This window comes from Sardina pilchardus, chromosome 7 (assembly GCF_963854185.1).
Source record: "Sardina pilchardus chromosome 7, fSarPil1.1, whole genome shotgun sequence".
Classification (NCBI taxonomy): Eukaryota; Metazoa; Chordata; class Actinopteri; order Clupeiformes; family Clupeidae; genus Sardina; species Sardina pilchardus.
The window spans coordinates 6,911,770-6,936,644 of NC_085000.1; the positions used below are offsets into that span (position 1 = coordinate 6,911,770).

Below are 24,875 nucleotides of genomic sequence, written 5' to 3' on the forward strand. Positions count from 1 at the left end.
TGTTTTATTTCTCATTAGGTTAGTGCTTAAAATGATTGTTTTATTGATAATATTGCTATTCTCCCTATTGTCATTGTTCACTATTAATTGAATTTATATTGTTATTATTTATTTGTATGTCGCTTTGGACAAAGGCGTCTGCTAAATAACCATAACCATAACCATAACCATAACCAAAGGCACATTAACTGAAATAGGAAATCGCTGTGATGTCATCACGTATTTGATCCACACGAACGTCACTGACGTCAATGACGTCACTCAACGTCATTTATTTGTTCATCTATGACGTTTAAAAAAAAAAAAAGAATCATTGCCATATGGGCTTCACTCGAACAATCTGTTGTCTCTTCTTTTATTAACAGTAACAGTTTTAGATACAGTAAACAATCAACTTCTCTGAAAATCCAATTCAAAATCCAAGGAATAGGTAAGGTATAATACATATGGATATAATTGAAAGAAAAAAATATTTAAAGGTTTAAATTGCGGAACTTCTGCGTTGGTAATGGAAAGATCTTTGGCCTCTGACCATACTAGTAGGCTAGAAAAGGCCTTGAGGACCTTGCAGTTTTGCGTCCAACTAAACTGTTTCCAGCTCAGTAGGCTATCAGAAAAAACCCAGGAGAAAACCCTGTCGGTGGCGCAAAGAAGGCTATAGGATAGTATGCCAATTTCAAACAGCCATTCCCACGTTAAGAAATGATCGTTTTATTCTCTTCGTCCATTTTAAATACCTTCGTTAGCTTCAGTTGCTTTGCCTTTCACTCGTGTTTGAAAATCTTCAGTCTGAAAATAAGTAATCTGCCAAACTATTTATGGTAACCTGAAATAATGGAAAGGTGCATTCAGCATAGAAGAATTGCGAGTCTAACGAAGTAAGTGTGCCTTTACAAGTGGTCGCTGCTGAACACTGGTAAAGGTAAGTGCCCTATCAATATCCATTGTGTTCTCTCTGCATATTCTAATCTCAAACTGAAATTAATTGCTCCTCATTATGGTGTTCTTGTCCGTTCATCGTAAATACGCCCAAGTGGCTAAACAGTCCTGGCTCTGTAAATTATGGAAAGCAAATATATGTGGTTCAGACGGAGCCATAAACAATAATGCCAACCAATTAACTGAGGAGTGTCTTAGGAACATTGAAGGAATTCACATAGGCTAATGGTGGCTGTAGAGCGCAAATAGCGCAAAACCTTCCCGAGAACCGAAACGAATTGAATAAAAATGCCTATTTGATCTAATTTTAGAATTAATTATTATTCATTGACATAGGCTATCACTGTGAATCTTGCATTTTTTTTTTAATGACTACCGCCTTAACAATGTTTAGCCTGCCAACGATCACACCAATGCAAATGTTAGTGAACATGCGTCTGTAACGCCTTCCACATAACGTAGGTTACATTTAATATGGCCAAGCCTCATAGTTTTCAAGAGCAATGGAAGCCTGTAACCTATTTAGACTTTCGCTCATACATCTTATTAATTTCTGGCCATAATAAAGTTAGGTGGTTTCGAAGGTGTTGGGCATCGTCGGCGTCAGTGGCCATATGCAAGCTGCGTTTATGGTGTCACCATCACAGTGAGAGTAAATAAGAAGCCTGGGATTTACGAGTTAATTTACAAGGCAACCGTCTTTCATTCTGCACGATAGAACGCCATCTCATGGCATATCTCAAGTGATTCTCTCGAGCTTCAAGAAAATACTGGTAAACTACTAGATTTTCCATCTGTTGAGCTTTTTAGCCTATTTGTGTTCATTTGTAGGCTACTCCTGCTGACTCTTAAGTAGGGACACATAGCCTAAATTAAGGAACATGTATTAACTCTGGCTTTCACAGCTCACCCTTACCTCAACACTTTCCCTCCCTTCAGATATGAGGTGCTGCGATCAGCACCTGAAGCGGACCGAGCCGGCCCCCGGGAGCAGCTGCAATGAGCCGGTGACCCCTGCACCGCGCTCGCGCCGCAACGGCTGGTCCGCGCGACCCACCACCCAGCAGCTGGTTTCCTACTTCACCTACATTTACTTGGTTGTTGTCGGATTTGGGATCTACATCCCACTGCTGCCCTCCCCATGGGACTCGTTGGCCTATGGTGTATCCTTTACTGTACTGTGAGTAGCCTAGATGCATGAGCTTTGAAAGCAACTCAGGATGTCTTAGGGTGGACAGGTGCGTGTGATTAGTTCCGTGTTCATCTTCCTATTTTCACCATTGCATATGGAAAAGCGTAGGACTTGCAGAAATATAACTGTTTATGTGGTCTAATCCTTCACCACTGTCAATCACCAACACTGGTCAGTTTTCTGTACATTTCAACATTCACTTGTAGTTTCTAAGCATCTCCATTTTGATTGGATTTGGCATTTCAACATGAAGGCTGGTGATGCTGGCTGCACCAAGCTATCAAAGTGCTGGCTTGTCTGCTCGCAGTCCCTAAAGATCATCCTGACATCTGAATAGGAACGTTTTATTTTGCACTCTCGGCCCATGGCGTTGGGAGCGTGCGGATGGCATTGGCCGTGGCTGAGATGAGAGCAGAGGTCTGATCCGTGGCTGGCATGGAGTCAGGGCAGCTGTGCTGGCTGTGCCTCCAGGAGCCTCGTTTTTCCAGACGGCCACCGCACACACAGCCCTGCTGTGGCATGCTGGGGGGTTGATAGGCTCTTGACGTCAGGGCTGTCAGTGTGCACACTAGCGCATTGGTGGGCACATGGGTGTTTCATGGAGAGATGACTGCGCTCTACACTCTATGAGGTTTTTGTAAGCAGTGCTGGGCCTTGCCTGTTTTCTTCTCTGTCTGAGGTCAAATGTCAGACAATAATCAGAAGCTTATCTGTGATTCCCTTTTTTTAAAATAGGTTATATTGATATACAGAATATTTAGTTTCTTACCTCTCTTTCCAATCACTCTCTTCCCAAGTGAATTTTACCTTGACTTCAATCTACACAGCATCTTGGATTTTTCTTTGTTCTTCACCTGGTTGCCCACATTGCAGCTGTGTTGATAGACCCAGCAGAACCCATTGTGCGCGCTAGAAACTACGCCTCTACCTTGCCGACCTTTGACAAAAGCCAACATGCACATGTCATCCTTGACCTACACTGTAAAATCTGTGATATTGACGTGTGAGTGTACTGTCCTCATCAGATGTCTATTTGAGAAATATTTTCAGACTTTCCAAGTGATTTATTTTCACAAAGATTGTGCATGACCATGAATTATTCTCATCTCCATGTTACTTCTGTGCTGTTTCTCTCCCCTTTGTGTTGCTATCTGCAGGGGACCTCGAGCTAAACACTGCAAGGCTTGCAACAAATGTGTGACAGACTTTGACCACCACTGCAAATATATGAATAATTGTGTGGGGAGGAGGAACTATTGGTAAGAGGAAACTTGGCTTTGAGTATAATGTGTTTCTTTGGTTGCCATCAGGGCACTTTCAGCACCACTGTTTTGTTCCTCTTCAGACATGTGGTCATGAGCAGTCTCTTTGTAATGACTGCATGCTCTGGGTTTTAATGTCACAGTGCTACCTACCTGCAACCGTCCTGTGACCTGTTCTAGGATGTGGTGCTGGATATTTGTATGGATTAGAATGTGTCTTCTTTTATCCAACTATATTAGTTTTAATGGTCCAACCTGCAGGTTTTTCTTTGTGGCCGTTGTGACTGCTGCTATTGGAATGTTTCTGCTGCTCCTCATTGTTTTGTTCATCATCGTTGAGCACTCTTTGAACCCGGCCATACTCCGCACCGCCCCTCAGTTTCAGGGTAAGAGGACTGCTCGAATGCTTTCTGAGCAAACATGCATTAGTTTGAATGCTCCATGGTTACAATAACGCCCTGACTGTTAGCTGGCTACATGCAAAAGGGATGTTCCCTTTCAGATTACTTTCACACGTGTATGTCATGCGGCACAGTGCTATCTGTTCAGTCTGTACCTGTCTGTCCAGGTCTGAATAACTTGACATGGTTGGTGTTCCTCCCACTGGCTCCTGTGCACACCAGCTCCGCTGGACTCTTGGTAGTGAGCTGCTTCACCTTTTTACTGACGTTGGTTTTCTTGGTGGTTGTGATTCACCTGCTGGGATTTCATATATTTCTCTGTGAGTATGAAGAATAGGTATTTTTGCAGGTGTATATGATAATCAGAAATCAATCATCATCATCATCATCAACCGTTTTTTATTCAGGGAAAATTGACTGAGCATCAAGCTCTTTTACAGCAATGCCCTGAGTCACAAAACATATAACAACAATAATCAAAATAATAAAACAAGAATAAGAAAAATAATACATAAACAAATTATAAAGCAATAATAATAAAAACAGAGAGAAGAGAAGAGGGAAAAGTATGTATAAATAATAATAATAATAATAATAATAAAATAAAAGGTCTAAATATTAGTCAAAGCAAGAACATTTTACAACAGCCATATCATCAATCATACCTTTGAATTGGTCTAGTGACACAAACCTATCTAATTTGAATAATTCTTGGAATTTGTTCCATTTATTAGATGCAAAAAATGTAAAAGCTAATTTACCAAATTCTGATTTAATTTGAGGAGTTTGAAGAGATATAAAACCCTGTGAACGTGTATTGTGGCAGATTGATTTCATATTCAGAAGAGAAGTTAGGTAAGGAGGCAACTTTCCCAGTAATGCCTTATAAACAAAAAGGAGGCAGTGCCTTTCCCTCCTATCATAAAGGGAAGTCCATCCTACATTTTCATATAGTGTACAGTGATGAGTTCTAAACCCATCTCCAGTTATAAAACGTAGTGAACTGTGGTAAACTGCATCAAGTAATTTCAGAGTGGAAGGAGCTGCATGCATATACACAATGTCACCATAATCTAGGACTGACAGTATGGTTGCTTGAATGATGGTCATTCTGCTTTCTAAAGAGAAACAGGACCTAATCCTGTAAAGTGCACCTAATTTAATTTTTACTTTTTTTGTAAGATCAAGCACATGAGTTTTAAATGAAAGTTTATTGTCTAGCCATATGCCAAGATATTTATATTGAGAAACTTGCTCAATTTTTGTCCCATTTAAGGAACTAATGTTATAGGCATCAAGGTCACACTTTCTAGATCTAGTAAAGATCATACATTTAGTTTTAGCTTCATTTAGAACCAGTTTAAGATCATTTAAAGACTTCTGCACACAATCAAATGCACATTGAAGATATGACACTGCTTGCTCTACAGATGGTGCATAGGCATAAAGGATTGTGTCATCAGCATAGAAATGCACTTTACAATTTTCCATTGAAGCACAGATGTCATTTATATACAATGTAAACAACAGTGGCCCCAAAATTGATCCCTGCGGGACACCATTATTTAGTCTCAATGGTTCTGAGATAGAACCTGACATGTCTACCCACTGTGTTCTATTAGAGAGGTAGTTTTGAAACCATGTAAATGAAACTTCATCTAGACCCAAAGAGGACATTTTCTCAAGAAGTAACCTGTGATTAACAGTGTCAAAAGCCTTTGACAAATCAATAAACAAAGCTGCACAGTGTTTCTTACTGTCAACAACAGAAGCTATATCATTCATTACAGCAGTTGCAGAAATGAAAGACGGGACTGCCCTGAAGGCCACAAATGGCTGGCGTGTTGCATAAATGGCTAACATTTTGTTTCTTTATGTGTACAGTGTCAAAGAAGCTTACCACATACGAGTACATCATGAAAAAGCGGCAAGAAGAGAAGGATCGTGATTTGGAATTGGGAGAGAAGCAATCCCGACCCACAAGTGCGGAATCATCAAAGGTAAGACAGACTCCTCTCTGTTTTAGCTCCCTATAGCACAGTTGATTTGGTTGAGCAGGACATTTTGTTAGACTACATCGTTGCTCTGTGGGTTTTTTTTTTTTCAGACACAGCCTTCTGTGGATGTATCTGTGGACTGTGAATCACCTTTGCCCAGTCAAGCCAGTCAAAGCAGGTGAGGCTTTAACTTAATGAGACCAACTGATCAGTTATGATTACAGAACATGTTATTGAGCTGCATTTGTGCCGTCTTTGTAGCATGGAGTACCAGGATGAAAGGAGGGAACTTGCCCTGCGCATCTCTATGGCGATGTGTGCAGAGGTACGGGCAATTTACTTTTTTTCATGAAAGATCTATTTTGAGATTGGACATTTGACATCTGTGCCAAAACTGTGTGCATTGTTTTTTTGTGAAACATGTCATTGAACAAATTGATTTTAAGATTTGACATTGCATTTGACATGTCCCAAAACTGTGTGTATTGCAGCTGAAGCGTCTTGGTTCAATGACAGGAGCTCAATGGCACGAATGGTACAGAAACACCAGCCCATCCAAGGACATGACGCCAGGTGATTTTGAACACTTCACAAACTCAGAATCCAATCATTCATTGCATGGTGCACTGAAAGCTAGTTGTGTTAGTTGGTCCATATTATGATGCAAATGTTTGGGAAGATAAAAGACTGTTAGTTGTAAAATGCAATTCCTAGCATAATGGTGCTACTTGTCTTGGCTTCAATTTCCTAATGAAGAGTCTCTCATTTTAGGGGAGGATTTGTCGATTTGTGACACCGGTTTGAAGGCCCTCGGTGAGTCCCTCAGCTGGACTGGACTACAGCAGGTGGTGGTGGTGGATGGAGAGCAGAGCCGTGAGAAGTCTGCGGAAGCGGCTCCTATTATCCAGCAGCCCCTGGCCAGCTCTGTCTTGGCAGTTGAGCAGCAGCTGAGCATGGACACAAGGTCCGAGTCGGCCCTCTCCCAGCAGTGAGCGACTTGAAACCCTCTAGACCTGAACCCTAATGGCTATCTGACAATGGACACGACTAACGACGACGAATTTGGATGACGATTATGGAATATGACTAGCCAAAAAATATTGGAAGATATTTTTTGACCTGGTTTTCTGACAATGGATACGACTACTTGTTCTGAATTTTGACGATGAATGTGGATTATGGCTGAATGGAAGATATATAAAAACATTTTTTTCTTTGATTGAAGTTTACACTGATCTTTTCATGCATGGACCCTGGCTGGAACCGTCTAGTGCCTTAATTTAACTTCACGATAAATGCATACTTGAATGTGTGAAAGTGTTATCACTTTTCATTTTTAACTTGGAACTGTGGAATAATTGATGTTTTGACAGCAAGTAATGTGAGTATTGTGTATTTCACTCAGTGGTAAAAGGATTACATAATCTGCTGGTTGCATCTTCAGCAGTTGTATAACATGAAAGAAACAGACCCTGGTGACTCTGAGCCACAATAGTGAGACACTTCCACTTCTATGTATTACAAGATGTGAAGAGAGCAGAGCAATTGCATGATATTTGTTCTTGTAAATAAGAAGAAATAGCATGGAAGTGTACACATGCTATATCTAAGCCTAATTATAAATAATTCACATTAACATTATCTGAGGGCAGCAAGTTAATATAGTGGATGAAAAGAAAATATGTAGGCTATTTATTAGTAATTCTCTTATTCTCTGAGTTACTGAAAGAAGAGTCATTGTTTTATAATGGTAATAAATATAATATTTTATTTTTAAAATATAATCATACAAAAATAGCAATTCAATTCAATGTACAATATATTGGGCTAAAAAAATGTTCAATCATCTGACTAGCAGGCAGTCAGAAAGCCCATCTGTATGGCCAAATCCCAGATGCCAGGAATGGCATCAAGTTTCTCGACAGCGTCCTCAGGAAGAACGACGCCCTCTGTGGCGTTGTCCCACCACGTCTTCTGCCGAGGCTCGTCCAAGGTCCTGTCACGGACACTTCCTGTCTGGAGCTCGTTGGGGCACCCTGACCCCTCCCTCGCTGGGACGTGCTCAGCCTTACGCTTGAGCCCTCTGTAGTAGGAGGCCATGTCACGGTGGTACTCCATCATCTTCACACGCTCCGCTTGGTTGGAGTGGACTGTGCTCTTACAGTAGGTCGGGACTTCACCACCGGCCCCAGTGGGGAGACCTGCCGGAGCTGCAGGGGTGGACCGAGTGGGACCGACCCCCAGAGGGATGAATCCTCCCTGGGCGACACTGCCTGGCACCTGGGCTTGCATCGGCTTCATGTGTTGCTGACCATGAAGTGCTGCGGCAGGGGCGGTGAAGTTCCCCACAAAGGTAAGGGGTCCAGCCTCCTGCCTCAAAGCACTACTGGATGAGCTGATTGAGCCCACATGGGTCAGTCCACCAGTCTCCCGCTGATGAACAGCAGAGACGGACAGCAGCTCCTGCTCTCGTGCTGACACCTGCACAACTGAAGAGACACATTCATGTTAGCTACTCTAGTTGTCAGTTATTCAGATCAGCCACATTTAAAGGACATAGACTTCTTCTTACCTGCAGATGGGTAGGCATGTTTCATGATCTCACTGCCACAGGGCCGAGTGAGATGGAGCGGTGTCTTCTGGGCGGACGGAACGCCACGGATGCCTGCACTCCCAGAGTCAGGGCCCTTTTGGGAATTCAGCAGGGCCAATAGCTGGTCCTGGGTGATGTTCGGAGCATGAGTGAAGTTCCCAACGAATGTCAGGTTCTCCTCCTTCCTCGCTGGAGCCACCCGGCTGCTCTTGACACCGTTGCCCACGAGAGTGAGGTGCTGAGGTGTTGAGGTGGGCAGCTTGGCCATACCATGCCACTCCTCCTGAACCACAGCACGCCTGTCTCCAGACTCCCTCCAATACTTACCTACAACATATATCAGAAATATGAATATAAATAAATATATCAACCATAATCAAGCTATTAGGCCTAACTATAAGAGCACTGCAAATATTATATCCTTACTTGCAGAAAACCGTGTAGACCGCACATATTGATATTGCTGCTTTGATGGAGGTATCCAAAGGGGCACAGTGTTTCTGTTTTCCTCAACAGTGTTGACACAGGACAGGTTTCTCTGAAACAGAGGCTGATGTTCAGTCCCGATCCAGGATCCTGCAGGGTTGAACGTCCTTCGGTAGAAAGCCATTGAAGTTGAAAATCGCTTTGAAATCGCAGAGGTTAATCACAAGTGACTTGCCTTCAGCTTGTTCATGGAAGAAGTGGCAAGTTTGGCCCAAATTCTACTTTGCCCAACATTCTAACATTCTAAGTTCTAAATTCTAAATTCTAAATTCTAAATTCTAAATTCTAACATTCTAATGCAAACATCTTGGTTGCTTGGTGATTATAATGTCATCAAATAGAATGCTTCTAGCAGGAAGTGCATTCCATGAAAACTGACAGATCAAGAACACTCACCTACACTTTGCACAAATGTTCAGTTCATACACCGAGGGAAATACAGTTACTGTATATTTGTGGAAATGTGAGCGAGTTGTGTATTATTTGTGTGCGTGTGTGTGTGTGAGAGATAGAGACAGAGAGAGAGAGAGAGAGAGAGAGAGAGAGAGTGTGTGTGTGTGTGTGTTTGTGTCTGTCTGTTTGGAGGGCACAGGATCGTGGTCTAATTTTTTCTCTTTGACTTTGCACTTGAAATTGGTGGCGCAGGTGCCTTTTCAAGCCCCCATCCCATCCTTCTATTGGACTACAAGTTTGGAAGGGTCACCATGACGCAATATGCTTCCGTTTCATTGGCCGTACAGAACATTTGTGGGTGGGGCTTAAGGCTGTGGGTGGGACTGCTATCTCTAGGGGCTTCACATGCACTGAGACATTAGTTTATTTTTACCTCCGCTAAATTGTCTGTCTGTCTGTTAGCAAGATAACTCAAAAAGTAATGGATAGATTTCGATGAAATTTTCAGGGAAGGTCAGACATGACCCTAGGAAGAAACTATTAAATTGGGAGTGATCCGTAACACCGTCGGGATTCCGGAGCCGTTAATGTGTTTCGCTCAGTGGTGTAATGGCATGGTATGGCCACGTGTTGGCGATCGGAATAGTTTAGGTTCAAATGTATGACAACCTAGGAAGAACAACACAGGCGGAGGTCTGCGCTCTCTGAGTGCTTTTCTAGTTTTCTCTGTTATCTGTTTTCTTTTATCTTTTAGAAAAGACAAAAAAGACACTTGAAAATAAAATGTTGATGCAAGCTGTGATGTTGACACTCTTTTGTGTTGGGGCTGGCATGGGGTGTACAGAGGCGTTGTAGATGTGAACAGGGACTTGAGTATTTTGGAGCAGTTGGTGTCAGTTGGAGCAGTGATCACTGCAAACACCAGGGCCTTGGAAGTAGATGTGGCAGCTTATTATCTCATATGCAGAAAGTTGGAATTGTTTGTTGTGTTGTATAAGAGCAACAAAATATTTTTCCAAACGTTTACAATCAATCAATTTTATATAGGCGATGCACTGGTTTCTGAAATAACAGGGACAACAATTTTAGCTATTGGAATGTCTATTTGACTTGTGTTAACATTATGTGAGGGCAGCAAGTTAATATAGTGGATGAAAAGAAAATATTTAGGCTATTTATTAGTAATTCTCTTATTCTCTGAGTTACCGAAAGAAGAGTCATTGTTTTATAATGGTAATAAATATAAGGGCAGCAGTCTTGCTCTAACAGTACCTCTGAACTGGTGGGTGTCGCAAACCTGGCATAGAAAGAGTTCAGCTCCTCTGCAAGACAAACTGAGGTCGCATCTGCTCTGTGGCTCTTTCCTTTGTAGTCAGTGATGGTCCTTAGCCCACTCCACATATCCCTGGTATTGGATCCTGTTTAACAGGACTCCACTTTTTCTCTGTACTGTCTCTTGGCCAATTTAATGGATTTTTCTTAATTCATAACGGGCTATTTTGTACTCACTAGGGTTACCAGACTGGTAGGCTACTGTCCGGGCCTTGAGTGCTGAAGAGACCTCTCCATTCACCCATGGTTTTTGATTAGGAAAAGTTCGCAGTCACTCGCGGTACAACGTCATCAATGCACTTACAAATGTAGTCTGATACAATTCCAGTGTAATCATCGATGTTATCCGCCTGAAACATACCCGTCTGTTGTTTGGAAACAGGCACGTAGTGTAGCATTTGATTGATCATTCAGTGTTTTCTCCATTATTTTTTAGCAGGCATTGATAATAAAAAAAATAATGAAAAAGTGTTCCCTTTTAAGCCATAGGCCTATTATCTGTAACACCTCTCTCCTTTGTTGAATTACACTGTAAATCCCTGATAAAACACTTTTTGTATCGCATCTATCGTGTGTTAGGACGTTTTCAGTAACTTGCTTACACATATGAAGGGAACATTTCCATCAAATTTGAATTTCCCTTGTAGGGGAACAGTGTAATTAATTTTATAATTAATTGAGTGACTTATTTGATTGCTTTTCTCATTTCATTGTTTTATTTCTCATTAGGTTAGTGCTTAAAATGATTGTTTTATTGATAATATTGCTATTCTCCCTATTGTCATTGTTCACTATTAATTGAATTTGTATTGTTATTATTTATTTGTATGTCGCTTTGGACAAAGGCGTCTGCTAAATAACCATAACCATAACCATAACCATAACCAAAGGCACATTAACTGAAATAGGAAATCGCTGTGATGTCATCACGTATTTGATCCACACGAACGTCACTGACGTCAATGACGTCACTCAACGTCATTTATTTGTTCATCTATGACGTTTTTTAAAAAAAAAGAATCATTGCCACATGGGCTTCACTATCTGTTGTCTCTTCTTTTATTAACAGTAACAGTTTTAGATACAGTAAACAATTAACTTCTCTGAAAATCCAATTCAAAATCCAAGGAATAGGTAAGGTATAATACATATGGATATAATTGAAAGAAAAAAATATTTAAAGGTTTAAATTGCGGAACTTCTGCGTTGGTAATGGAAAGATCTTTGGCCTCTGACCATACTAGTAGGCTAGAAAAAGCCTTGAGGACCTTGCAGTTTTGCGTCCAACTAAACTGTTTCCAGCTCAGTAGGCTATCAGAAAAACCCCAGGAGAAAACCCTTCGTCAACTAGATGTCGGTGGCGCAAAGAAGGCTATAGGATAGTATGCCAATTTCAAACAGCCATTCCTACGTTAAGAAATGATCGTTTTATTCTCTTCGTCCATTTTAAATACCTTCGTTAGCTTCAGTTGCTTTGCCTTTCACTCGTGTTTGAAAATAAGTCATCTGCCAAACTATTTATGGTAACCTGAAATAATGGAAAGGTGCATTCAGCATAGAAGAATTGCGAGTCTAACGAAGTAAGTGTGCCTTTACAAGTGGTCGCTGCTGAACACTGGTAAAGGTAAGTGCCCTATCAATATCCATTGTGTTCTCTCTGCATATTCTAACCTCAAGTTCGTCGGCTAAACAGTCCTGGCTCTGTAAATTATGGAAAGCAAATATATGTGGTTCAGACGGAGCCATAAACAATAATGCCAACCAATTAACTGAGGAGTGTCTTAGGAACATTGAAGGAATTCACATAGGCTAATGGTGGCTGTAGAGCGCAAATAGCGCAAAACCTTCCCGAGAACCGAAACGAATTGAATAAAAATGCCTATTTGATCTAATTTTAGAATTAACTATTATTCATTGACATAGGCTATCACTGTGAATCTTGCATTTTTTTTAATGACTATCGCCTTAACAATGTTTAGCCTGCCAACGATCACACCAATGCAAATGTTAGTGAACATGCGTCTGTAACGCCTTCCACATAACGTAGGTTACATTTAATATGGCCAAGCCTCATAGTTTTCAAGAGCAATGGAAGCCTGTAACCTATTTAGACTTTCGCTCATACATCTTATTAATTTCTGGCCATAATAAAGTTAGGTGGTTTCGAAGGTGTTGGGCATCGTCGGCGTCAGTGGCCATATGCAAGCTGCGTTTATGGTGTCACCATCACAGTGAGAGTAAATAAGAAGCCTGGGATTTACGAGTTAATTTACAAGGCAACCGTCTTTCATTCTGCACGATAGAACGCCATCTCAAGGCATATCTCAAGTGATTCTCTCGAGCTTCAAGAAAATACTGGTAAACTACTAGATGTTCCATCTGTTGAGCTTTTTAGCCTATTTGTGTTCATTTGTAGGCTACTCCTGCTGACTCTTAAGTAGGGACACATAGCCTAAATTAAGGAACATGTATTAACTCTGGCTTTCACAGCTCACCCTTACCTCAACACTTTCCCTCCCTTCAGATATGAGGTGCTGCGATCAGCACCTGAGGCGGACCGAGCCGGCCCCCGGGAGCAGCTGCAATGAGCCGGTGACCCCTGCACCGCGCTCGCGCCGCAACGGCTGGTCCGCGCGACCCACCACCCAGCAGCTGGTTTCCTACTTCACCTACATTTACTTGGTTGTTGTCGGATTTGGGATCTACATCCCACTGCTGCCCTCCCCATGGGACTCGTTGGCCTATGGTGTATCCTTTACTGTACTGTGAGTAGCCTAGATGCATGAGCTTTGAAAGCAACTCAGGATGTCTTAGGGTGGACAGGTGCGTGTGATTAGTTCCGTGTTCATCTTCCTATTTTCACCATTGCATATGGAAAAGCGTAGGACTTAAGCGCAGAAATATAACTGTTTATGTGGTCTAATCCTTCACCACTGTCAATCACCAACACTGGTCAGTTTTCTGTACATTTCAACATTCACTTGTAGTTTCTAAGCATCTCCATTTTGATTGGATTTGGCATTTCAACATGAAGGCTGGTGATGCTGGCTGCACCAAGCTATCAAAGTGCTGGCTTGTCTGCTCGCAGTCCCTAAAGATCATCCTGACATCTGAATAGGAACGTTTTGTGTTGCACTCTCGGCCCATGGCGTTGGGAGCGTGCGGATGGCATTGGCCGTGGCTGAGATGAGAGCAGAGGTCTGATCCGTGGCTGGCATGGAGTCAGGGCAGCTGTGCTGGCTGTGCCTCCAGGAGCCTCGTTTTTCCAGACGGCCACCGCACACACAGCCCTGCTGTGGCATGCTGGGGGGTTGATAGGCTCTTGACGTCAGGGCTGTCAGTGTGCACACTAGCGCATTGGTGGGCACATGGGTGTTTCATGGAGAGATGACTGCGCTCTACACTCTATGAGGTTTTTGTAAGCAGTGCTGGGCCTTGCCTGTTTTCTTCTCTGTCTGAGGTCAAATGTCAGACAATAATCAGAAGCTTATCTGTGATTCCCTTTTTTTAAAATAGGTTATATTGATATACAGAATATTTAGTTTCTTACCTCTCTTTCCAATCACTCTCTTCCCAAGTGAATTTTACCTTGACTTCAATCTACACAGCATCTTGGATTTTTCTTTGTTCTTCACCTGGTTGCCCACATTGCAGCTGTGTTGATAGACCCAGCAGAACCCATTGTGCGCGCTAGAAACTACGCCTCTACCTTGCCGACCTTTGACAAAAGCCAACATGCACATGTCATCCTTGACCTACACTGTAAAATCTGTGATATTGACGTGTGAGTGTACTGTCCTCATCAGATGTCTATTTGAGAAATATTTTCAGACTTTCCAAGTGATTTATTTTCACAAAGATTGTGCATGACCATGAATTATTCTCATCTCCATGTTACTTCTGTGCTGTTTCTCTCCCCTTTGTGTTGCTATCTGCAGGGGACCTCGAGCTAAACACTGCAAGGCTTGCAACAAATGTGTGACAGACTTTGACCACCACTGCAAATATATGAATAATTGTGTGGGGAGGAGGAACTATTGGTAAGAGGAAACTTGGCTTTGAGTATAATGTGTTTCTTTGGTTGCCATCAGGGCACTTTCAGCACCACTGTTTTGTTCCTCTTCAGACATGTGGTCATGAGCAGTCTCTTTGTAATGACTGCATGCTCTGGGTTTGAATGTCACAGTGCTACCTACCTGCAACCGTCCTGTGACCTGTTCTAGGATGTGGTGCTGGATATTTGTATGGATTAGAATGTGTCTTCTTTTATCCAACTATATTAGTTTTAATGGTCCAACCTGCAGGTTTTTCTTTGTGGCCGTTGTGACTGCTGCTATTGGAATGTTTCTGCTGCTCCTCATTGTTTTGTTCATCATCGTTGAGCACTCTTTGAACCCGGCCATACTCCGCACCGCCCCTCAGTTTCAGGGTAAGAGGACTGCTCGAATGCTTTCTGAGCAAACATGCATTAGTTTGAATGCTCCATGGTTACAATAACGCCCTGACTGTTAGCTGGCTACATGCAAAAGGGATGTTCCCTTTCAGATTACTTTCACACGTGTATGTCATGCGGCACAGTGCTATCTGTTCAGTCTGTACCTGTCTGTCCAGGTCTGAATAACTTGACATGGTTGGTGTTCCTCCCACTGGCTCCTGTGCACACCAGCTCCGCTGGACTCTTGGTAGTGAGCTGCTTCACCTTTTTACTGACGTTGGTTTTCTTGGTGGTTGTGATTCACCTGCTGGGATTTCATATATTTCTCTGTGAGTATGAAGAATAGGTATTTTTGCAGATGGGACTGCCCTGAAGGCCACAAATGGCTGGCGTGTTGCATAAATGGCTAACATTTTGTTTCTTTATGTGTACAGTGTCAAAGAAGCTTACCACATACGAGTACATCATGAAAAAGCGTCAAGAAGAGAAGGATCGTGATTTGGAATTGGGAGAGAAGCAATCCCGACCCACAAGTGCGGAATCATCAAAGGTAAGACAGACTCCTCTCTGTTTTAGCTCCCTATAGCACAGTTGATTTGGTTGAGCAGGACATTTTGTTAGACTACATCGTTGCTCTGTGGGTTTTTTTTTTTTCAGACACAGCCTTCTGTGGATGTATCTGTGGACTGTGAATCACCTTTGCCCAGTCAAGCCAGTCAAAGCAGGTGAGGCTTTAACTTAATGAGACCAACTGATCAGTTATGATTACAGAACATGTTATTGAGCTGCATTTGTGCCGTCTTTGTAGCATGGAGTACCAGGATGAAAGGAGGGAACTTGCCCTGCGCATCTCTATGGCGATGTGTGCAGAGGTACGGGCAATTTACTCTTTTTCATGAAACATCTATTTTGAGATTGGACATTTGACATCTGTGCCAAAACTGTGTGCATTGTTTTTTTGTGAAACATGTCATTGAACAAATTGATTTTAAGATTTGACATTGCATTTGACATGTCCCAAAACTGTGTGTATTGCAGCTGAAGCGTCTTGGTTCAATGACAGGAGCTCAATGGCACGAATGGTACAGAAACACCAGCCCATCCAAGGACATGACGCCAGGTGATTTTGAACACTTCACAAACTCAGAATCCAATCATTCATTGCATGGTGCACTGAAAGCTAGTTGTGTTAGTTGGTCCATATTATGATGCAAATGTTTGGGAAGATAAAAGACTGTTAGTTGTAAAATGCAATTCCTAGCATAATGGTGCTACTTGTCTTGGCTTCAATTTCCTAATGAAGAGTCTCTCATTTTAGGGGAGGATTTGTCGATTTGTGACACCGGTTTGAAGGCCCTCGGTGAGTCCCTCAGCTGGACTGGACTACAGCAGGTGGTGGTGGTGGATGGAGAGCAGAGCCGTGAGAAGTCTGCGGAAGCGGCTCCTATTATCCAGCAGCCCCTGGCCAGCTCTGTCTTGGCAGTTGAGCAGCAGCTGAGCATGGACACAAGGTCCGAGTCGGCCCTCTCCCAGCAGTGAGCGACTTGAAACCCTCTAGACCTGAACCCTAATGGCTATCTGACAATGGACACGACTAACGACGACGAATTTGGATGACGATTATGGAATATGACTAGCCAAAAAATATTGGAAGATATTTTTTGACCTGGTTTTCTGACAATGGATACGACTACTTGTTCTGAATTTTGACGATGAATGTGGATTATGGCTGAATGGAAGATATATAAAAACATTTTTTTCTTTGATTGAAGTTTACACTGATCTTTTCATGCATGGACCCTGGCTGGAACCGTCTAGTGCCTTAATTTAACTTCACGATAAATGCATACTTGAATGTGTGAAAGTGTTATCACTTTTCATTTTTAACTTGGAACTGTGGAATAATTGATGTTTTGACAGCAAGTAATGTGAGTATTGTGTATTTCACTCAGTGGTAAAAGGATTACATAATCTGCTGGTTGCATCTTCAGCAGTTGTATAACATGAAAGAAACAGACCCTGGTGACTCTGAGCCACAATAGTGAGACACTTCCACTTCTATGTATTACAAGATGTGAAGAGAGCAGAGCAATTGCATGATATTTGTTCTTGTAAATAAGAAGAGCCTCATGGAAGTGTACACATGCTATATCTAAGCCTAATTATAAATAATTCACATTAACATTATCTGAGGGCAGCAAGTTAATATAGTGGATGAAAAGAAAATATGTAGGCTATTTATTAGTAATTCTCTTATTCTCTGAGTTACTGAAAGAAGAGTCATTGTTTTATAATGGTAATAAATATAATATTTTATTTTTAAAATATAATCATACAAAAATAGCAATTCAATTCAATGTACAATATATTGGGCTAAAAAAATGTTCAATCATCTGACTAGCAGGCAGTCAGAAAGCCCATCTGTATGGCCAAATCCCAGATGCCAGGAATGGCATCAAGTTTCTCGACAGCGTCCTCAGGAAGAACGACGCCCTCTGTGGCGTTGTCCCACCACGTCTTCTGCCGAGGCTCGTCCAAGGTCCTGTCACGGACACTTCCTGTCTGGAGCTCGTTGGGGCACCCTGACCCCTCCCTCGCTGGGACGTGCTCAGCCTTACGCTTGAGCCCTCTGTAGTAGGAGGCCATGTCACGGTGGTACTCCATCATCTTCACACGCTCCGCTTGGTTGGAGTGGACTGTGCTCTTACAGTAGGTCGGGACTTCACCACCGGCCCCAGTGGGGAGACCTGCCGGAGCTGCAGGGGTGGACCGAGTGGGACCGACCCCCAGAGGGATGAATCCTCCCTGGGCGACACTGCCTGGCACCTGGGCTTGCATCGGCTTCATGTGTTGCTGACCATGAAGTGCTGCGGCAGGGGCGGTGAAGTTCCCCACAAAGGTAAGGGGTCCAGCCTCCTGCCTCAAAGCACTACTGGATGAGCTGATTGAGCCCACATGGGTCAGTCCACCAGTCTCCCGCTGATGAACAGCAGAGACGGACAGCAGCTCCTGCTCTCGTGCTGACACCTGCACAACTGAAGAGACACATTCATGTTAGCTACTCTAGTTGTCAGTTATTCAGATCGGCCACATTTAAAGGACAGACTTCTTCTTACCTGCAGATGGGTAGGCATGTTTCATGATCTCACTGCCACAGGGCCGAGTGAGATGGAGCGGTGTCTTCTGGGCGGACGGAACGCCACGGATGCCTGCACTCCCAGAGTCAGGGCCCTTTTGGGAATTCAGCAGGGCCAATAGCTGGTCCTGGGTGATGTTCGGAGCATGAGTGAAGTTCCCAACGAATGTCAGGTTCTCCTCCTTCCTCGCTGGAGCCACCCGGCTGCTCTTGACACCGTTGCCCACGAGAGTGAGGTGCTGAGGTGTTGAGGTGGGCAGCTTGGCCATACCATGCCACTCCTCCTGAACCACAGCACGCCTGTCTCCAGACTCCCTCCAATACTTACCTACAACATATATCAGAAATATGAATATAAATAAATATATCAACCATAATCAAGCTATTAGGCCTAACTATAAGAGCACTGCAAATATTATATCCTTACTTGCAGAAAACCGTGTAGACCGCACATATTGATATTGCTGCTTTGATGGAGGTATCCAAAGGGGCACAGTGTTTCTGTTTTCCTCAATAGTGTTGACACAGGACAGGTTTCTCTGAAACAGAGGCTGATGTTCAGTCCCGATCCAGGATCCTGCAGGGTTGAACGTCCTTCGGTAGAAAGCCATTGAAGTTGAAAATCGCTTTGAAATCGCAGAGGTTAATCACAAGTGACTTGCCTTCAGCTTGTTCATGGAAGAAGTGGCAAGTTTGGCCCAAATTCTACTTTGCCCAACATTCTAACATTCTAAGTTCTAAATTCTAAATTCTAAATTCTAAATTCTAAATTCTAACATTCTAATGCAAACATCTTGGTTGCTTGGTGATTATAATGTCATCAAATAGAATGCTTCTAGCAGGAAGTGCATTCCATGAAAACTGACAGATCAAGAACACTCACCTACACTTTGCACAAATGTTCAGTTCATACACCGAGGGAAATACAGTTACTGTATATTTGTGGAAATGTGAGCGAGTTGTGTATTATTTGTGTGCGTGTGTGTGTGTGAGAGATAGAGACAGAGAGAGAGAGAGAGAGAGAGAGAGAGAGAGAGAGAGAGAGTGTGTGTGTGTGTGTGTGTGTGTTTGTGTCTGTCTGTTTGGAGGGCACAGGATCGTGGTCTAATTTTTTCTCTTTGACTTTGCACTTGAAATTGGTGGCGCAGGTGCCTTTTCAAGCCCCCATCCCATCCTTCTATTGGACTACAAGTTTGGAAGGGTCACCATGACGCAATATGCTTCCGTTTCATTGGCCGTACAGAACATTTGTGGGTGGGGCTTAAGGCTGTGGGTGGGACTGCTATCTCTAGGGGCTTCACATGCACTGAGACATTAGTTTATTTTTACCTCCGCTAAATTGTCTGTCTGTCTGTTAGCAAGATAACTCAAAAAGTAATGGATAGATTTCGATGAAATTTTCAGGGAAGGTCAGACATGACCCTAGGAAGAAACTATTAAATTGGGAGTGATCCGTAACACCGTCGGGATTCCGGAGCCGTTAATGTGTTTCGCTCAGTGGTGTAATGGCATGGTATGGCCACGTGTTGGCGATCGGAATAGTTTAGGTTCAAATGTATGACAACCTAGGAAGAACAACACAGGCGGAGGTCTGCGCTCTCTGAGTGCTTTTCTAGTTTTCTCTGTTATCTGTTTTCTTTTATCTTTTAGAAAAGACAAAAAAGACACTTGAAAATAAAATGTTGATGCAAGCTGTGATGTTGACACTCTTTTGTGTTGGGGCTGGCATGGGGTGTACAGAGGCGTTGTAGATGTGAACAGGGACTTGAGTATTTTGGAGCAGTTGGTGTCAGTTGGAGCAGTGATCACTGCAAACACCAGGGCCTTGGAAGTAGATGTGGCAGCTTATTATCTCATATGCAGAAAGTTGGAATTGTTTGTTGTGTTGTATAAGAGCAACAAAATATTTTTCCAAACGTTTACAATCAATCAATTTTATATAGGCGATGCACTGGTTTCTGAAATAACAGGGACAACAATTTTAGCTATTGGAATGTCTATTTGACTTGTGTTAACATTATGTGAGGGCAGCAAGTTAATATAGTGGATGAAAAGAAAATAGGTAGGCTATTTATTAGTAATTCTCTTATTCTCTGAGTTACCGAAAGAAGAGTTATTGTTTTATAATGGTAATAAATATAAGGGCAGCAGTCTTGCTCTAACAGTACCTCTGAACTGGTGGGTGTCGCAAACCTGGCATAGAAAGAGTTCAGCTCCTCTGCAAGACAAACTGAGGTCGCATCTGCTCTGTGGCTCTTTCCTTTGTTGTCAGTGATGGTCCTTAGCCCAGTCCACATATCCCTGGTATTGGATCCTATGTAACATGACTCCACTTTTTCTCTGTACTGTCTCTTGGCCAACTTAATGGATTTTCTTAATTCCTAACGGGCTATTTTGTACTCACTAGGGTTACCAGACTGGTAGGCTACTGTCCGGGCCTTGATTGCTGAAGAGACCACTCCATTCACCCATGGTTTTTGATTAGGAAAAGTTCGCACAGTCACTCGCGGTACAACGTCATCAATGCACTTACAAATGTAGTCTGATACAATTCCAGTGTAATCATCGATGTTATCCGCCCGAAACATACCCGTCTGTTGTTTGGAAACAGGCACGTAGTGTAGCATTTGATTGATCACTCAGTGTTTTCTCCATTATTTTTTAGCAGGCATTGATAATAAAAAAAAATAATGAAAAAGTGTTCCCTTTTAAGCCATAGGCCTATTATCTGTAACACCTCTCTCCTTTGTTGAATTACACTGTAAATCCCTGATAAAACACTTTTTGTATCGCATCTATCGTGTGTTAGGACGTTTTCAGTAACTTGCTTACACATATGAAGGGAACATTTCCATCAAATTTGAATTTCCCTTGTAGGGGGAAGAGTGTACTCAGAGGCACATTAACTGAAATAGGAAATCGCTGTGATGTCACCACGAAAGAACCAAGAAAGGTTTCTATTTAATCCGCACGAACGTCACTGACGTTAATGACGTCACTCAACGTCATTTATTTGTTCATCTATGACGTTTGGGCATATGGGCTTCTTCACTCCACCAATCTGTTGTGTGTAGTGTAGTTATTTTATTAACAGTAACAGTTTTAGATACGGTAAACAATTAACTTATCTGAAAATCCAATTCAAAATCCAAGGAATAGGTAAGGTATAATACATATGGATATAATTGAAAGAAAAACATATTTAAAGGTTTAAATTGCGGAACTTCTGCATTGATAATGGAAAGATCTTTGGCCTCTGACCATACTAGTAGGCTAGAAAAGTCCTTGATGACCTTGCGGTTTTGCGTCCAACTAAACTGTTTCCAGCTCAGTAGGCTATCAGAAAACCCCCAGGAGATAACTTCGTCAACTATGTCAGTGGCGCAAAGAGGGCTATAGGCTACTAGGCTATGCCAATTTCAAACAGCCATTCCTACGTTAAGAAATGATCGTTGTATTCTTTTTGTCCATTTTAAATAACAGTTGCTTTGCCTTTCACTCGTGTTTGAAAATCTTCAGTCTGAAAATAAGTCACCTGCCAAACTATTTATGGTAACATGAAATAATGGAAAGGTGCATTCAGCATAGAAGAATTCCGAGTCTAACGAAGTAAGTGTGCCTTTACAAGTGGTCGCTGCTGAACACTGATAAAGGTGTAGCAGTATGAAGTGGTCCACTGCCCACTTTTCCTGCTGTATCGTGAGTGGCCCATCTGTGGTTACCGAGAGCCAATCGGTACTCCTGCGCATCTATTTAAATTAGTGAACCCACACTGTGTCGTGCCAGATGTCAAAGGCCTGCCCCTCGTTATCTCCCTGTTGATTGCCATCGCCGCAGGTATGATGGCGCTTCTTGTGATATTTTAAAGAGTGTGTTTTAAGATTGATACTTACACGCAGTGCTTTCTCGTAGAATGCCCCCCCTTCCCCGTGCTGCATCGCCCCCCCGCCGGCTGGGTGCGCGTACAGCACAGTCCTGGGTATGTTTATGTCCATATGTACGAGTTTAGCACTTCAACTGACTGTTCGTGTTTAAGTAGCCTACGTTGTGTGTTCCAGGGATCGCTACAAGCAGGGGAGCGGCTGGCAATCATAGCTATGTAGAACTCTGCTGCTTTGCCTACCTTTCTTTGCTCCCGACTTCCTCATGGGCTCATCCGTCCTAACAACACTGGTTCCACGGCTAGCTTGCCGTCTGCTAGCGGATTATGTGAAGGCTTGGCGTTGCATGTGATTGTGTTTGTTTACGTTTGGTGTCTACTCCGTTACTTCTGACACGCTTGACTGGAGGCCTTAGTACTGTGGATCCTTAGTGTGGCAGTTTGTTTTGTCTTGTTTGTTTTGATTTTACTTTGTTACATTTTGTGAGTGTGTCTGTAACCCCTGTCCACCCTTCTCTGTTTAGGTGCTGTGATAGCTGAAAGTGGGAGCAGTTCTAGTATGGTTCTCGTGGGATGCGACCTGTCTCTCACCGAGTGTATAATTGCTGTGTGTGCGTGTGTGTGACCTGACCAAGCACGTGTGATTGGTGTGCCTACTTCGTATACGCGTAGGCCTACCTTAGCTACTGCCCTCCCACCGGTAAGCCTCAGCACAGTTTCACTGTTGTTTGTGTACATTTGTGTGTGTGTGTAAATAAATTATTTTCTTTATGGAACCATGTCTCTTGTCAGTCATATGAACCTCTGAGTGCCTTATTGGGTTAAGCATATGAAGTCAGAATTATATCTTTGGGTGCAAGCCCCATCGTGGCGTAGTCTGCAATTGTACTTTTATGCCACTTGCTACATTTGACGTACTGTCGGCAGGATTGACTATCACCAGAGACGTGTGTTCCATTTTTGTTTTTTGGGTTTTGCTGTTTTGTAGTCTGTATTTTGTTTTCTGTATTATGTTGAGCAAAGTTTGTGTTGCAAATGTTATTTTTTTGTGTGTGTGACTTCAAAGGCAAAGCAGCAGTTGTTCTTTCGGGGACAGGTAACGCCATCATGGCCTGGCAACCATGTTGACTAGGACTTTCTTGCTGAAGCTGTTTGGTGTTAGGGTCATGCTCAGTCCCCGTCAAGGGCCACAGGTAAGGGGTTTTACCACCCCACACATCCGCTGTTGGAGCCTATAGTGCTGTGTGTATGTGAGGTGACCTCCCGTCAAGGGACCTAAATTGTGAAGGCCAGTCTTCATGTTTTACCCTCTCCCTAGTGACTTGGGGATGAGGTTGTTTTTATTATGGACATCAGGTCCAGTATGTCCAAGGTAGCCAGGGTAGCTCCCCACCTAGAAGCCTTTGGGTCATGGGTTGCCCTGAGGGCGATAGCCATTAACGGGGCCTGGTGTTGTCTTCCTGATGCTCCCTTTCCTCCCTTCCCCTCCATTTTTTACAGCGTGTGGCTCACTGCAACGTTGTACCCAGGGTAGCTCCCCACCTGATGCCTTTGGGTCATGGGTCGCCATGAGGGCGATAGCCATTAGCGGGGCCTGGTGTTGTCTTCCTGGTGCCCCCTCTCCTCCCTTCTCTCCATTTTGTACAGCGTGTGGCTCACTGCAGCGTTGTAGCCAGGGTAGCTCCCCACCTGATGCCTTTGGGTCATGGGTCGCCATGAGGGCGATAGCCATTAGCGGGGCCTGGTGTTGTCTTCCTGGTGTCCCCTCTCCTCCCTTCCCCTCCATTTTTTACAGCGTGTGGCTCACTGCAGCGTTGTACCCAGGGTAGCTCCCCACCTGATGCCTTTGGGTCATGGGTCGCCATGAGGGCGATAGCCATTAGCGGGGCCTGGTGTTGTTGCCTTCCTGGTGCTCCCCCCTCCCCCCTCCCCCCCACCCCTTGGTACAGCGGGTGGCTCAATGCCGCTAACAACCTCGGCCACATATGGCCTTTGATGGGTTTTGTTAGGTTCATCGTCGGGGCGACGATGCAAAAGTGTGGGGTAGATTGTAGCAGTATGAAGTGGTCCACTGCCCACTTTTCCTGCTGTATCGTGAGTGGCCCATCTGTGGTTACCGAGAGCCAATCGGTACTCCTGCGCATCTATTTAAATTAGTGAACCCACACTGTGTCGTGCCAGATGTCAAAGGCCTGCCCCTCGTTATCTCCCTGTTGATTGCCATCGCCGCAGGTATGATGGCGCTTCTTGTGATATTTTAAAGAGTGTGTTTTAAGATTGATACTTACACGCAGTGCTTTCTCGTAGAATGCCCCCCCTTCCCCGTGCTGCATCGCCCCCCCGCCGGCTGGGTGCGCGTACAGCACAGTCCTGGGTATGTTTATGTCCATATGTACGAGTTTAGCACTTCAACTGACTGTTCGTGTTTAAGTAGCCTACGTTGTGTGTTCCAGGGATCGCTACAAGCAGGGGAGCGGCTGGCAATCATAGCTATGTAGAACTCTGCTGCTTTGCCTACCTTTCTTTGCTCCCGACTTCCTCATGGGCTCATCCGTCCTAACAACACTGGTTCCACGGCTAGCTTGCCGTCTGCTAGCGGATTATGTGAAGGCTTGGCGTTGCATGTGATTGTGTTTGTTTACGTTTGGTGTCTACTCCGTTACTTCTGACACGCTTGACTGGAGGCCTTAGTACTGTGGATCCTTAGTGTGGCAGTTTGTTTTGTCTTGTTTGTTTTGATTTTACTTTGTTACATTTTGTGAGTGTGTCTGTAACCCCTGTCCACCCTTCTCTGTTTAGGTGCTGTGATAGCTGAAAGTGGGAGCAGTT

General features: G+C 43.4%; 4 protein-coding genes across 4 annotated transcripts; 2 read left to right on the plus strand and 2 right to left on the minus strand.

The window, feature by feature from the left end:
• The first annotated feature begins 1,880 nt into the window (after window positions 1-1,880).
• LOC134088208 (palmitoyltransferase ZDHHC11-like) lies at window positions 1,881-7,106 on the plus strand. Its single transcript, XM_062542120.1, has 10 exons — window positions 1,881-2,102; window positions 2,959-3,134; window positions 3,289-3,390; window positions 3,655-3,779; window positions 3,896-4,114; window positions 5,679-5,794; window positions 5,902-5,969; window positions 6,053-6,116; window positions 6,283-6,364; window positions 6,563-7,106. Exons 1-10 carry the CDS (start codon window positions 1,881-1,883, stop codon window positions 6,781-6,783), a joined length of 1,395 nt encoding a protein of 464 aa, XP_062398104.1. The 3' UTR covers window positions 6,784-7,106.
• A 507-nt stretch (window positions 7,107-7,613) lies between these two features.
• On the minus strand, window positions 7,614-8,606 carry LOC134088209 (uncharacterized). Its single transcript, XM_062542121.1, has 2 exons — window positions 8,364-8,606; window positions 7,614-8,280 (listed from the first exon to the last, which is right to left on the minus strand). The coding sequence occupies exons 1-2, from the start codon at window positions 8,386-8,388 to the stop codon at window positions 7,643-7,645; spliced, it is 663 nt and encodes a 220-aa protein (XP_062398105.1). The 5' UTR covers window positions 8,389-8,606; the 3' UTR covers window positions 7,614-7,642.
• Window positions 8,607-13,112: 4,506 nt separating this feature from the next.
• Window positions 13,113-16,892, plus strand: LOC134088210 (palmitoyltransferase ZDHHC11-like). Its single transcript, XM_062542122.1, has 10 exons — window positions 13,113-13,343; window positions 14,204-14,379; window positions 14,534-14,635; window positions 14,900-15,024; window positions 15,141-15,359; window positions 15,465-15,580; window positions 15,688-15,755; window positions 15,839-15,902; window positions 16,069-16,150; window positions 16,349-16,892. Exons 1-10 carry the CDS (start codon window positions 13,122-13,124, stop codon window positions 16,567-16,569), a joined length of 1,395 nt encoding a protein of 464 aa, XP_062398106.1. The 5' UTR covers window positions 13,113-13,121; the 3' UTR covers window positions 16,570-16,892.
• A 506-nt stretch (window positions 16,893-17,398) lies between these two features.
• On the minus strand, window positions 17,399-18,435 carry LOC134086989 (uncharacterized). Its single transcript, XM_062540187.1, has 2 exons — window positions 18,147-18,435; window positions 17,399-18,065 (listed from the first exon to the last, which is right to left on the minus strand). The coding sequence occupies exons 1-2, from the start codon at window positions 18,433-18,435 to the stop codon at window positions 17,428-17,430; spliced, it is 927 nt and encodes a 308-aa protein (XP_062396171.1). The 3' UTR covers window positions 17,399-17,427.
• Window positions 18,436-24,875: the final 6,440 nt, after the last annotated feature.

What these genes read in the sequence shown, in the direction of transcription:
- LOC134088208 (XM_062542120.1), top strand. Translation starts at nt 1,881, where the DNA reads ATGAGGTGCTGCGATCAGCACCTGAAGCGGACCGAGCCGGCCCCCGGG. An exon ending in GTGGGGAGGAGGAACTATTG is followed by an intron (nt 3,391 to 3,654) that starts GTAAGAGGAAAC and finishes TCCAACCTGCAG; the next exon opens with GTTTTTCTTTGTGGCCGTTG. An exon ending in AGTCAAGCCAGTCAAAGCAG is followed by an intron (nt 5,970 to 6,052) that starts GTGAGGCTTTAA and finishes CCGTCTTTGTAG; the next exon opens with CATGGAGTACCAGGATGAAA.
- LOC134088209 (XM_062542121.1), bottom strand. Translation starts at nt 8,388, where the DNA reads ATGAAACATGCCTACCCATCTGCAG. An exon ending in ACATGCCTACCCATCTGCAG is followed by an intron (nt 8,281 to 8,363) that starts GTAAGAAGAAGT and finishes GTGTCTCTTCAG; the next exon opens with TTGTGCAGGTGTCAGCACGA.
- LOC134088210 (XM_062542122.1), top strand. Translation starts at nt 13,122, where the DNA reads ATGAGGTGCTGCGATCAGCACCTGAGGCGGACCGAGCCGGCCCCCGGG. An exon ending in AAAATCTGTGATATTGACGT is followed by an intron (nt 14,380 to 14,533) that starts GTGAGTGTACTG and finishes TGCTATCTGCAG; the next exon opens with GGGACCTCGAGCTAAACACT. An exon ending in CACCGCCCCTCAGTTTCAGG is followed by an intron (nt 15,025 to 15,140) that starts GTAAGAGGACTG and finishes GTTCCCTTTCAG; the next exon opens with ATTACTTTCACACGTGTATG.
- LOC134086989 (XM_062540187.1), bottom strand. Translation starts at nt 18,435, where the DNA reads ATGGCCAAGCTGCCCACCTCAACACCTCAGCACCTCACTCTCGTGGGC. An exon ending in ACATGCCTACCCATCTGCAG is followed by an intron (nt 18,066 to 18,146) that starts GTAAGAAGAAGT and finishes GTGTCTCTTCAG; the next exon opens with TTGTGCAGGTGTCAGCACGA.